Source organism: Schistocerca cancellata, chromosome 8 (genome assembly GCF_023864275.1).
Source record: "Schistocerca cancellata isolate TAMUIC-IGC-003103 chromosome 8, iqSchCanc2.1, whole genome shotgun sequence".
Lineage (NCBI taxonomy): Eukaryota > Metazoa > Arthropoda > Insecta > Orthoptera > Acrididae > Schistocerca > Schistocerca cancellata.
The window spans coordinates 270,549,396-270,562,655 of NC_064633.1; the positions used below are offsets into that span (position 1 = coordinate 270,549,396).

The 13,260-nt window shown below is 45.2% G+C and overlaps 1 protein-coding gene across 1 annotated transcript in view; it reads left to right on the forward strand.

Annotated features, from left to right (window-relative positions):
- Positions 1 to 13,260, forward strand: part of LOC126095189 (tryptophan 2,3-dioxygenase) — a 458,240-nt gene that overhangs the window by 385,094 nt on the left and 59,886 nt on the right. The window contains exon 6 of the mRNA XM_049909922.1: positions 6,125 to 6,346. Coding sequence (XP_049765879.1) covers positions 6,125 to 6,346 — 222 coding nt within the window. The remainder of the gene's footprint in view (positions 1 to 6,124; positions 6,347 to 13,260) is intronic.

A 13,260-nucleotide genomic window follows, 5' to 3' on the forward strand; every position in this document is an offset into this window, starting at 1 on the left:
CTGTAAAAAAAACCTCAATCTCAAGATGTGCTGCACACTGACGAGATGCGTTGCTGTTGGAGTGGAACAGTCGTGGTGAACTTGCCACACCTCAGTTGCATATGGCTATGTTTTATCCCCAGCTGCTCGTGGGACGAGATGGACTCTTCGAAATTTTCCGCTTCCCCCTCCCAGCAGAAAAGGTGGGCCACTGTTACGTACCAGTACCCAATCAAACAAGAGGGCCTGCGTACCCAGTCCTCCCAGTTCAGGACTCTTTTAGAATTCTAGTATGTATAGTATCACAATACATGCTGCTAGTCAGATTGTGTTTTCATTAGTTAAAAGGGAAGAGGGAAGTTTTGAAAAGTCTCGCCTTTTCACATACAAAAGGATTCAGAGGAGATTGCAGGTATTTTAAAATCTATATCTACAATAATACTCCGCAAGCCACCCGCTACGGTCGCAGGTTCCAATCCTGCCTCGGGCATGGATATGTTGATGTCCTTAGGTTAGTTAGGTTTAAGTAGTTCTAAGTTCTAGGGGACTGATGACCTCAGAAGTTAAGTCCCATAGTGCTCAGAGCCATCTGAATCATTTGAACCAGTCGCGTATGGTTCGTGGGAAGAACGACTGCCGGAAAGCCTCCGTGCGCGCTCGAATCTCTCTAACTTTACATTCGTGATCTCCTCGGGAGGTATAAGTAGAGGGAAGCAATATATTCGACACCTCATCCTGAAACGCACTCTCTCGGAACCTGGACAGCAAGCTACACCACGATGCAGAGCGCCTGTCTTGAAGAGTCTGCCACTTGAGTTTGCTAAACATCTCCGTAACGCTATCACGCTTACCCTGTGACGAAACGCGCCTCTCTTCTTTGGATCTTATCTATCTCCTCTGTCAACCCGACCTGGGACGGATCCCACACTGATGAGCAATACTCAAGTGTAGGTCGAACGAGTGTTTTGTAAGCCACCTCCTTTGTTGATGGACTACATTTTCTAAGGACTCTCCCAATGAATCTCAACCTGGCACCCGCCTTACCAACAATTAATTTTATATGATCATTCCACTTCAAATCGTTCCGTACGCATACTCCCAGATATTTTACAGAAGTAACTGCTACCAGTGTTTGTTCCACTATCATATAATCTTACAATAAGGGATCCTTCTTTCTATGTATTCGCAATACATTTAAGGGTCAGTTGCCACTCCCTGCACCAAGTGCCTATCCGCTGCAGATCTTCCTGCATTTCGCTGCAATTTTCTAATGCTGCAACTTCTCTGTATACTACAGCATCATCCGCGAAAAGTCGCATGGAACTTCCGACGCTGTCTACTAGGTCATTTATATATATTGTGAAAAGCAATGGTCCCATAACACTCCCCTGGGGCACGCCAGAGGTTATTTTAACGTCTGTAGACGTCTCTCCATTGAGAACAAAATGCTGTGTTCTATTTGCTAAAAACTCTTCAGTCCAGCCACACAGCTCGTCTGATATTCCGTAGGCTCTTACTTTCTTTACCAGGAGACAGTACGGAACTGTATCGAACGCCTTCCGGAAGTCAAGGAAAATGGCATCTACCTGGGAGTCAGTATCTAATATTTTCTGGGTCTCATGAACAAATAAAGCGAGTTGGGTCTCACACGATCGCTGTTTCCGGAATCCATGATGTTTCCTACAGAGTAGATTCTGGGTTTCCAGAAATGACATGATACGTGAGCAAAAAACATGTTCTAAAATTCTACAACAGATCGATGTCAGAGATACAGGCGTATAGTTTTGCGCATCTGCTCGGTGACCCTTCTTGAAAACTGGAACTATTTGTGCTCTTTTCCAATCAATTGGAACCTTCTGTTCCTCTAGAGACTTGCGGTACACGGCTGTTAGAAGGGGGGCAAGTTCTTTCGCGTACCCTGTGTAGAATCGAATTGGTATCCCGTCAGGTCCAGTGGACTTTCCTCTGTTGAGTGATTTCAGTTGCTTTTCTATTCCTTGGACACTTATTTCGATGTCAGCCATTGTTTCGTTCGTGCGAGGATTTAGAGAAGGAACTGCAGTGCGGTCTTCCTGTGTGAAACAGAGAAATCTGTTAATCGATTGTGAAATAGCACAATGTTGGTCGAAACCTCAAGTTCCCAATAAGTGACAAGCCTGTAGGAGGCCAATAGCCTTGGGCAATATGCCATTGTGACTGAGCTCCACACCACATTAAACTACAGTTAGTATGTTCTGACATGCAGGGTCCTGGTGGCCATCCCAAAAGAAGACCTGAAAGTTGAGTGGGCCGAAGAAGGCAGAATATCATGAAAAGGGTGGAAGCTAATCTAATCAAGTCTAACTCATCCATCCCCACATACAATAGCGCGAAACTTCTGGTGCATATCACGGCGAGTTTTCCTTGCTTAATCATGCGGCACACTGTCCCCAACCAGTTGCGCTCTTGGACGTAAGAGAGAAGCCACTTGTGACAAATGCGGTAAATCGCCCATGCTAGAGATCGTTCAACATCTCCCCCGAAGTGTGTCAACTGCTCTGGGGGTCACCCTGTCTGGAATGGTCACTGCAGCGTCTTCCTTGAAGTACGGAAGACCCAGGAGATAAAAACGGTGAAGTGCATACCATATTATGAAGCCGAAAGGGTATACAAGGCTATGCAGCCCCCTATATTCGCTGCCTCCTTTGCTTCCGTTCTCGAACGGCCAGTACAGAAAACCGATGCTGCTATAGAAACGGAGGTTGCTAGTGTCAGCATTAGTACCTGTGTTTGTCAATGCACTTGTACTGCAGCACTTATTTTCAAGCCTGCGCCTTCGCCCACCTCCCCCCCCCCCCCCCACGCACACACACACACACACACACACACACACACACACATCAGAACTTCAGAAAAGTCAGTCAGGTCCACCGTTCAGTATTGCACTATTGCACTACTGGCCATTAAAATTGCTACACCAAGAAGAAATGCAGATGATAGACGGGTATTCATTGGACAAATATATTATACTAGAACTGACACTGATTACATTTTCACGCAGTTTGGGTGCATAGATCCTGAGAAATCAGTACCCAGAACAACCACCTCTGGCCGTAATAACGGCCTTGATACGCCTGGGCATTGAGTCAAACAGAGCTTGGATGGCGTGTACAGGTACAGCTGCCCATGCAGCTTCAACGCAATACCATAGTTCGACAAGAGTAATGACTAGCGTATTGTGACGAGCCAGTTGCTATGCCACCATTGACCAGACGTTTTCAGTTGGTGAGAAGTCTGGAGAATGTGCTGGCCAGGGCAGCAGTCGAACATTTTCTGTATCCAGAAAGGCCCGTACAGGACCTGCAACATGCGGTCGTGCATTATCCTGCTGAAATGTAGGGTTTCGCAGGGATCGAATGAAGGGTAGAGCCACGGGTCGTAACACATCTGAAATGTAACGTCCACTGTTCAAAGCGCCGTCAATGCGAACAAGAGGTGACCGAGACGTGTAACCAGTGGCATCCCATACCATCACGCCGGGTGATACGCCAGTATGACGATGACGAATACACGCTTCCAATGTGCGTTAACCGCGATGTCGCCAAAGACGGATGCAACCATCATGATGCTGTAAACAGAACCTAGATTCATCCGAAAAAATTTTGCCATTCGTGCATCCAGGGCCGTCGTTGAGTACACCATCGCAGGCGCTCCTGTCTGTGATGCAGCGTCAGGGGTAACCGCGACCATGGTCTCCGAGCTGATAGTCCATGTTGCTGCAAACGTCGTCGAACTGTTCGTGCAGATGGTTGTTGTCTTGCAAACGTCCCCATCTGTTGACTCAGGGATCGAGACGTGGCTGCACGATCCGTTACAACCATGCGGATAAGATTCTATTATCTCGAGTGCTAGTGATACGAGGCCGTTGGGATCCAGCATTGCGTTCCGTATTACCCTCCTGAACCCACTGATTAAATATTCCTAACAGTCATTGGATTTCGACCAACGCGAGCAGCAGTGTCGCGATACGATAAACCGCAATCGCGATAGGCTACAATCCGACCTTTATCAAAGTCGGAAACGTGAAGGCACGCATTTCTCCTCCTTACACGAGGCATCACAACAACGTTTCACCAGGCAACGCCGGTCAACTGCTGTTTGTGTATGAGAAATCGGTTGGAAACTTTCCTCATGTCAGCACGTTGTAGGTGTCGCCACCAGCGCCAACCTTGTGTGAATGCACTAAAAAGCTAGTCATTTGCATATCACAGCATCTTCTTCCTGTCGGTTAAATTTCGCGTCTGTAGCACGTCATCTTCGTGGTGTAGCAATTTTAATGGCCACTAGTGTACTTTAGCGGTTGTGGTTCCGAAGCCTCCTCAGGCGAAAAAATGAAAGTCGATGGCGAAGAACCGCCCACTGACGGAGACGGGAAGTATACAGTCCGACGAAGTCGACGTCCCATGCAACCACAACATTGGTTGCTAATGTCAATAGGAGGCGGGACTGGAGGTAACCAATGATGAGCACAGTATGAGGCTACGGAGCGTAGTTGAACTGTTTAGTCGACGAGTAACTGAAAACAGTGCTGCAGTGCTGGTGGTGTTGACACAAAGCAAAGCAATGGCAACTTTAAACAAAGCAAATATTGCATTATATCTGCAACAGTTGCCGAAGTTGATATTTTGTCAGAAAGGAACCCAAGGAATTTCGCAGAGTGAGAGAGAAGTGGTGGATGAAATATTAGCGTTTCTGAAAGATGAGTCAGTGGAATGTGTGGTGTCATGCATGCTCGACTGTGCAGACAATGTTCATGAGGAGAACAGTGAAAGTGATACTGAAACAGGTGTCAAGCCAAGTAGTTCATCATCCTTGTCGAACAGGGAGCCACAAATCTCGTTTCCAGTGGAAGGGCAATCGTTGTCCAAGGAGCGAGCATTAAACGTAATCAGTAGTTAGAGGATCATCCGAAGCACAGTAAGAAAACAATTATAAACAGATTTCGACTAAGTCTGGAGCAGTATGACAATGTAGTGCGTAAGAAAAAATAAGGCGGGATATTCAAGGGAGGACAAGGCACACTTGTTACTAAAACCGGTGTTCGCGCGTTTCAAGGACTATCCATACAATTTACAGGATGCGCCTGAAGGTGATCTACTAGGTTATGCACATCAAACAGCGCGCGACATAGATTACATCTCCCCAAAAATTTGTAGAGGAAATAAACAAACTCATCCTATCGTTCATTACGAAATTCGTTTTCTACTCCGAACAATCGTGATTTGAATAGGAAAGGAACCCTGGAAATCAAAAGGTACCGAGAGAGAGGTATGAAGATCAACTAACATCAACGCCTTAACGCATTCGTATACAGTTATGCTGACTGTTAATTTGGATGATACTTTGGATGGAAAGTTATTCATTGTGCAATGGAAAGTTGGAGGTGCTTTGCCCCCTATTATTCTCTCTCGTTTGCGTGATCTTGCAAGGGCAGTAATGGACAATTTACGTCGTAGCAAGCAAGAGTGGGGAAAATGAGTATAATATAACTAAAACTATGGTGTGAGCAATGCTTTTGGCCGATAGATGGTCAAAATAACTTGCTTTTGCTTGATTTCTGGTCTGCGTATAAAAATCATACTCCTCTAGAGCAAACTATCCCTCCTGCAAAGTGTGTGACACGGAAATTCATACCATCTGGAACCACTGGACAAATTCAGCCTCTGGATGTTTTCTTTCCGTTCCTATAATAACATATTATCGCACTATCTCCAGCTAAGCCTTACAGGGTAGCCAGTTTCACGATAAGCTCCACGACAGACTGTTTCGCCTTCGGTTGCATGCCATCAGATTCCATCAGTTCTCTTCATCCCGTTACACCAATATGATTCCATATGCATTCTTTAAGAGTGGACACATAGCTGAACGTCTTGCATTGTTAGTAACTTCCAACGAGTTCGTCTTCGATCTTAATGGTGTGAACATTTGCGATCACTCTGGCGCGCCACTTTTCATGGTGCTAGTTAATGGTTTGTTCTGATCATTTCTTGACTGTCGACGATGTCCATTTTGTGAAGTGTAATACATACACCCCATAGAGGGTTGATCTCTGCACATGAAGTCGCTCCTTATGTTAGATAGATCAATTTCAATGGCTATGTTGCAGGAACACAGAGTGAAATACAACCAGAAGTACTCCAGGGTGTTCGGACACGACCCAGAAGCCATAAAGGCCATCGAGAAGTCAGAGAAGGAACCATCACTTGCGCAGCTGGTCCAGCGCTGGCTGGAACGCACTCCCGGTCTGGAGGCAGAGGGTTTCAACTTCTGGGGAAAGTACAGGAGAACCGTCGAGATCCTTCTGGAGCAGCAGCGGAAAGCGGCAGAGGTAATACTGATACAAGATTGCAGTTCTCACATTCATCCTTAATTCGTCTCGGTACGGAGGCTACTTGGGCCTTGTAACCTGAAGCTCAAATTCATAATTTTCTCTTTAATGTCGGCAGTTAACGTAAATACACTGAACGACATGCATGCAGTAACTAGCTGACAGTATTTTAGCCTGCCGGAAAGATGTCTGAAGAATTATCGGAAGCTGCCAAGACCAATCCAAAAGGTAGTACAGCTCGTTTACGTCTATGTCAATTAGTTTAACTAATTTCAGGTGGCCACACTCAACAAAAAAATCAGTCACTTCAAAAGACTTAACACCAATAACGTATAACTCGACCTCTAAGCTTGATAACGGCCTCAATTCAGCGAAGTGTCGAGTCCACAAGGTTCCTCAGGTATGCCATATCCAGCTCAAGTCACATGCTGATGATTAGATACCGTAGAGCCACGAAACTGCAGAGATGTCGATTGTTCCATTTCACCTTATGTTCCGCATAGTTACAGTCATTTTCTATGTCATTAAGATTCGATTATTTAGCTAGTCAGTTGATGTACTGTATAATAGAGGCCTGATGTTCTTTAAGCCAGGGACGGATGCTTGCAGCCCGTTGAACACGACTGTTATCATCTCGGAAGACGGGAGTGCCTACAGCACACTCATTATCAGGTTGCAGAAGATAAGGAAACATTTTATTACCAAGAATGTTGAAAATAAACATCCTACAGTATTGTATGGTATTGTATGTAAACCGGGGGCCTAGAAACAACAGAGAGGCTCCGTCCCCGCCGCAGCCGCAGTGGTCCACAACCCCACTACGACTACCGCAGTCCACTTCACCCCTCCGCCGCCCCACACCGAACCCACGGTTATTGTGCGGTTCGGCCCCCGGTGGACCCCCAGGGAACGTCTCACACCAGACGATTGTAACCCCTATGTTTGCGGGTAGAATAATGGTGGTGTACGCGTACGTGGAGAACTTGTTTGCGCAGCAATCGCGGACATAGTGTAGCTGAGGCTGAATAAGGGGAACCAGCTCGCATTCGCCATGGCAGATGGAAAACCGCCTAAAAACCATCCACAGACTGGCCGTTTCACCGGACCTCGACACAAGTCCGCCGGGTGGATTCGTGCATGGGACCAGGCGCTCCTTCCCGCCCGGAAAGCCGTGCGTTAGACCGCACGGCTAACCGGACGGGCCAACATCCTACAGCACTTCATACTCAAGCTAAACTGAATGAGTCGGACCACGTCAGGATACGAAAGTACCACTGCAACATTACAGAACCACCTCTAGCCTGAACTACACTCTCGTTCACACTGTGGGCTAAACACACCAATGAGCCATTGGTGCACTTGTCACTTTGCATCCTTGAAAAGAGGCAAATTCGCAACTCGTCGGATCAAACTATATTTGTCCATTCAACTACTGCCCAGTGTCTGTGTTGTTTGGCCGACTGATAACTTGTAACTTTACGTGCCGCCACGAGTAATGGCATTTGGCGAGGTACCCGACTCCAAGTGTCCGTCGCATACAGTTCCCTTCAAATTGTTCGCTCAGAAACTGGTTAGATGCACCGTCGTTGACAGACAGCAGCTATTCCTGTCAAGTCTCATTGTCAAGGCGTGTCACTCATCTCCAGATCCTGTCGGTTAGGGGCTTTTTACTTCTCTTCTTCTTATACTGTTTTACATAACTGAGAGCTGTACATCACTCTTTGTAGAAATGTTGGACAGTTCGCGCTGAAAAATACTTTTGACGATGTTGAGTGGAATACACTCTTTGAAAATTTGAACTTTTTGTTGTTGTGGTATTCAGTCCGAAGACTGGTTTGATGCAGCTCTCCATGCTACTCTATCCTGTGCAAGCCTCTTCACGTCTGTATAAGTACTGCAACATACATTCTTCTGAATCTGTTTACTGTATTCACTTCTTGGTCTCCCTGTACGATTTTTACCCCCCACACTTTCTTCCAATACTAATTTGGCGATCCCTTGTGTGTCCTATCAATCGATCCCATCTTTTGGTCTAGTTGTGCCACAGATTTCTTTTCTCCCCAATTATATTCAGTACTTCCTTATTAGTTACATGATCGACTCATCTAATCTACAGCATTCTTCTGTAGCACCATATTTAGAAATCTTCTATTCTCTTCTTGTCTAAACTGCTTATCGTCCATGTTTCACTTCCATACATGGTACACTCGAGACAAAAACCTTCAGGAAAGGCTCCCTAACACTTAAATCTACACACACCAAAAGAAGTTTTGCATCACCCCGGTTCCCACAACTCCTGAAGATAGACGTTGACTGTGTATATTGCATCACATACAAAGTTCCTTTGACTGTTCAGAGATGTCAATAAACCTGCCCAAAGATGCAAACAGCTATGCATGAGCAGCGCCTATTAGACGGAGGGGGTCCGACAGTCGATCAGTTCCGGTCATTCCACCAGGAAGGAGGTACACGACTCGTGTTGTCTGTAGTTCATCCATGCCTAGACGGTCAATACCGCGGTTCGATTGCGTCCGCATTGTTATTTTCTACCAGAAATGACTCTCAACAAGGGAAATGTCCAGGCGTCTCGAAGTGAACCAAAGCGATGTTGTTCGGACATGGAGGAGATACAGAGAGACAGGAACAGTCGGTCACGTGCCTCGTTCAGACCGCCCTAGTGCTACTACTGCAGTGGATGACAGCTACCTACGGATTGTGACTCGGAGGAACCCTGGCAGCAACGCCACCGTGCAGCCACAGGACGTCGTGTTACGACTCAAACTGTGTGCAGTAGGCTACATGATGCGCAAACTCACTCCCGACGTCCGTGGCGAGGTCCATCTCTCAACCAAGACACTATGCAGTGCAGTGAAGATGGGCCCAAGAACTTGCCGAATGGACCGCTTAGGATTGGCATCACACCGATGAGTGTCACATATGCCTTCAACCAGACAATCGTCGGAGAAGTGTTTGGAGACAACCGGTCGGGCTGAACGCCTTAGACACACTGTCCAGCGAGTGCAGCAAGGTGGAGGTTCCCTGCTGTTTTTGGGTGGCATTATGTGGGGTCACTGGTGGTCACGGAATGCGCCGTAATGGCTGTAAGATACGTGAATGCCATCCTCCGACCGACAGTGCAACCATAATTGCGAGGCATTCGTCTTCATGGACGTTAATTCGCGCCCCCATAGTGCATATCTTGTGAATGACTTCCTTAAGGATAACGACATCGGTCGACTAGAGTGGCCAGCATATTCTCCAGACATGAACCCTATCGAACATGCCTGGGATAGACTGAAAAGGGCTATTTGTGGACGACGTGACCCACCGACCACTCTGAGGGATCTACTCTGAATCGCCGTTGAGGATTGGGACAATCTGGACCAACAGTGCCTTGATGAACTTGTGGATAGTATGCTACGGCGAATATAGGCATGCATCAATGCAAGAGGACGTGCTACTGGGTATTAGAGGTACCGGTGTGTACAGCAGTCTGGACCACCACCTCTGAAGGTCTCGCTGTATGGTGGTACAACATGCAATGTGCGGTTTTCATGAGCAATAAAAAAGGGCGAAAATGATGTTTATGTTGATCTCTATTCCAATTTTCTGTACAGCTTCGGGAACTCTCGGAAACGAGCTGATGGCAAACTTTTTTTGATGTGTATATATTCGATGTTAGCAAATGTCTCTTCTTCACGAACGTTTTTCTTGTCAATGTCCGTCTACATTTTATATCCTCTCTGCTTCGGCCATCATCAGTTATTTTGCTGTCCAAATGGCAAAACCCGTCTACTACTTGAAGGTCTCGTTTCGTAATCCAATTTCCTTAGCATCACCTCATTTAATTCGACTGCATTCCATTACCCTTGTTTTGCTTTTGTTGATGTTCATCTTATATCCCCCTTTCAAGACACTGTCCATTCCGTTCAACTGCTCTTCCAAATCAGTCTACAAATGCCATAAATGTAGGTCTGAATGCTGTAAACGTAGGTTTGTCTTACCTTAGCCTGTCCTCTAAGATAAGTCGCAGGGTCAGTATTGCCTCGCTTGTTCCACATTTCTCCGGAATTCAAACTGGTCTCCGCTGATGTCGGCTTCTACCAGTTCTTCCATTCTTCTGTACAGAATTCGTGTTAGTACTCGTATTTTACAACCAAGTCTTATTAATCTAATAGTTCTGTTATTTTCACACTTGTCAGCACCTGTTTTCATTGAAATTGGAACTACAAGTACACACGTACTTTAAGATCTGAGTTGTTCATTACTCTTTTCTGGTTTTTAGTATTTTATTGTAGAATACTGTTGGCTAGGAAGTAAACCGATTCGTATCCTGCTATGGAACATTTTCTGTGCCAATATTTAGCCCTCAAGGGGAGGAGAGGTGGGGGCGTAAAGTTCCTGATCACGTCTTTACGACAATGTCCTGGATTAAATTCAAAACCCCTCTGCTGTGAGGGCATATGACACTGTTGATGATGATCGACGATCGGCTGGGTCATTAAGCATGGTGCTATTCGAGAGGAGTAGGTTATGAACCAGCTTTGGGTTTCACCGTCTCTCTTCCCTTTACCTACAACAGATTCAACTCTGTACCGTAAAATCACTCATCACTGTCATCCACATGACACAGATACACACTTGGCACTTCGTAACAGATCGAAGGAGGGCGGTGACACACCACTTCCATTGGGACTTTGTCATCAGCGGCGGAGCAGGATTCCTGCATCTGCTCCCCTACCCTCATTCCCTCCTGAGTAAGGGACTGCTTTGACTTCGTATAGAATACTGAATTTAGGGTCCTCTAGTATTTTTGTAGTTTTGACCCTAAAGACTTTGAACTAAAAGCTGACAAGAACGACTGGAGAACCAAGCATCCTGCTGTGGAATACTTCTCACTGCCGGTAACGAAAGTGTTTCGATCTGTTTTCATAGCATTTGTTGTGTATGGGTACCGTTATCCATACCCTTACCAATGACAGACATTTCAGCACCATCCCGGTGGTTGTGGCTGAAAGGGTTGCAATCATCCCGTGTAGTGTGGGATTTCAGTATTTAAGGGTTAAAAAGATACTGTTTGGTCCTTTCACAGTTGGCTAAAATCTTGTAGCCTATTTAATATTATTTCGCTAATTTTTGTTATTCGTGTCACTCAGTTGTCGAAATCATATCAATGTGCAACATCCCCTTCGAAATTTATAAATTACTATGCTGAATAACCTCTACGTTATTTGATTTTCAAGCAGTTGAGCAAAACTGAACGTGCTCAGACATTTCTCTCTTTACTTATTCTGATCAACACTAAACTGACACACAATATTTTTAGCGCAACGCAATCTGACTCAATAATCCCTACAAAAGAATGGCCCCGACTAACAATAACCTATACCTTTCATGAATCACTTACCTCACAAAAATCTTCGTTACTCGAACTACTGTAATACAGCGAGCGCCAATACTGCCAGCTAAATAAAGATTCTAACTACTGAAGGCACTAACTACTGATAGGCATAGTTAGCAAATGAAAGATTTGGATGGAGATCAAACAATGTATTTACCTTAATAATGTTCAAAAGTCATCATATATGTATCAGTTCATAATATCCAGTATTACAAATTTACTCTTTCTGATGGACACACGTCCAGATAGTCCGCTCTCAAAATTCTGCCATCTCTCTCCCCACATTCACCACTGCTGGCGGCTCACCTCCAACTGTGCAACGCTATGCGCTGTTCACATCCAACTGCCCAACACTACTAATAGCAAATATTCTAACAATACACATCAGCCACAGACTGCACACAGCACAGTCAGTGATTTTCATACAGAGCGCTACGTGGCGTTACCAACATAAAAACCTAAACAGCCTACTTACAACCGTTAGGCTTCTATGTCGATGATCAGTATATTTAAGTATAAATTTGATTTATTACATATTTGTATAGTACATCACATTACTTCTGTATTATTAGACAACGCATTTAAGTTTAACTTATTTAAACTGTAATCTGTCAGTTGTCAAAGTAACTTAAATAATATGGTCTGTTTATTATTAAACAATGCTTTGACGTTGAAATGATGCGACTGCAACGAACGTTGTTTCATTTACGAGCCAATACTGTAGTCCATTCAGAATGCTGTGGCGGGTAGATGCGCAGACGGCAGGGCACATGTGAGGAGAGCGTGGTAGGCAGGGCAAGCGCTGTAGGAGAAATGCTGAGCGCTGGAGGGGAAGTGCCATTCCAAATTGAAGCCTACACCCATATTTTTTGTAAATATTAAATGGGGCCCCTCCACACCCACACCTGCATGATGACAATTCAAAAAGATCTAATGTCAACTCTGCATTGATTAGTAGCTAAAAGGAATTCCGCCGACAATGCAGCGATTTATATTCGCCTGGCTTGGTAACCATTTGTAACTTTCAGAGAAGCGTCAGAGTCGCGAATTTAGAGTAAAACCTACACATTTCTCTGGTTGCCATATTAAAATTTGCTTGTTTTGCAAAAACACAGCGGTGTTTGCACACTCTCACCTCACCAACATATTGTGCAAACGCAACTGCATCAGAATTCTGAAACAGTGGTTTATTAAGTATATTAAGTGAGAAACTGAGGAAAAGTAAGGTCAGTAGCTTATGAAAAAGCATACCTTCAGTACAAAAAAAGAAGTGTAATGTCTTCAATTGTGTTGTTCCAAAACCCATAGCATTTCTCGTTTCATCAGCTATCGGTGGCCCTTAAAAATTACATTATTTCATCGAAAAAGTCTGTAGTTAGTAACCGGCCAGAGTGGCCGAGCGGCTCTAGGCACTTCAGTCTGGAACCGCGCGACCGCTACGGTCGCAGGTTCGAATCCTGCCTCGGGCATGGATGTGTGTGACGTTCTTAGGTTAGTTAGGTTTAAGTAGTTC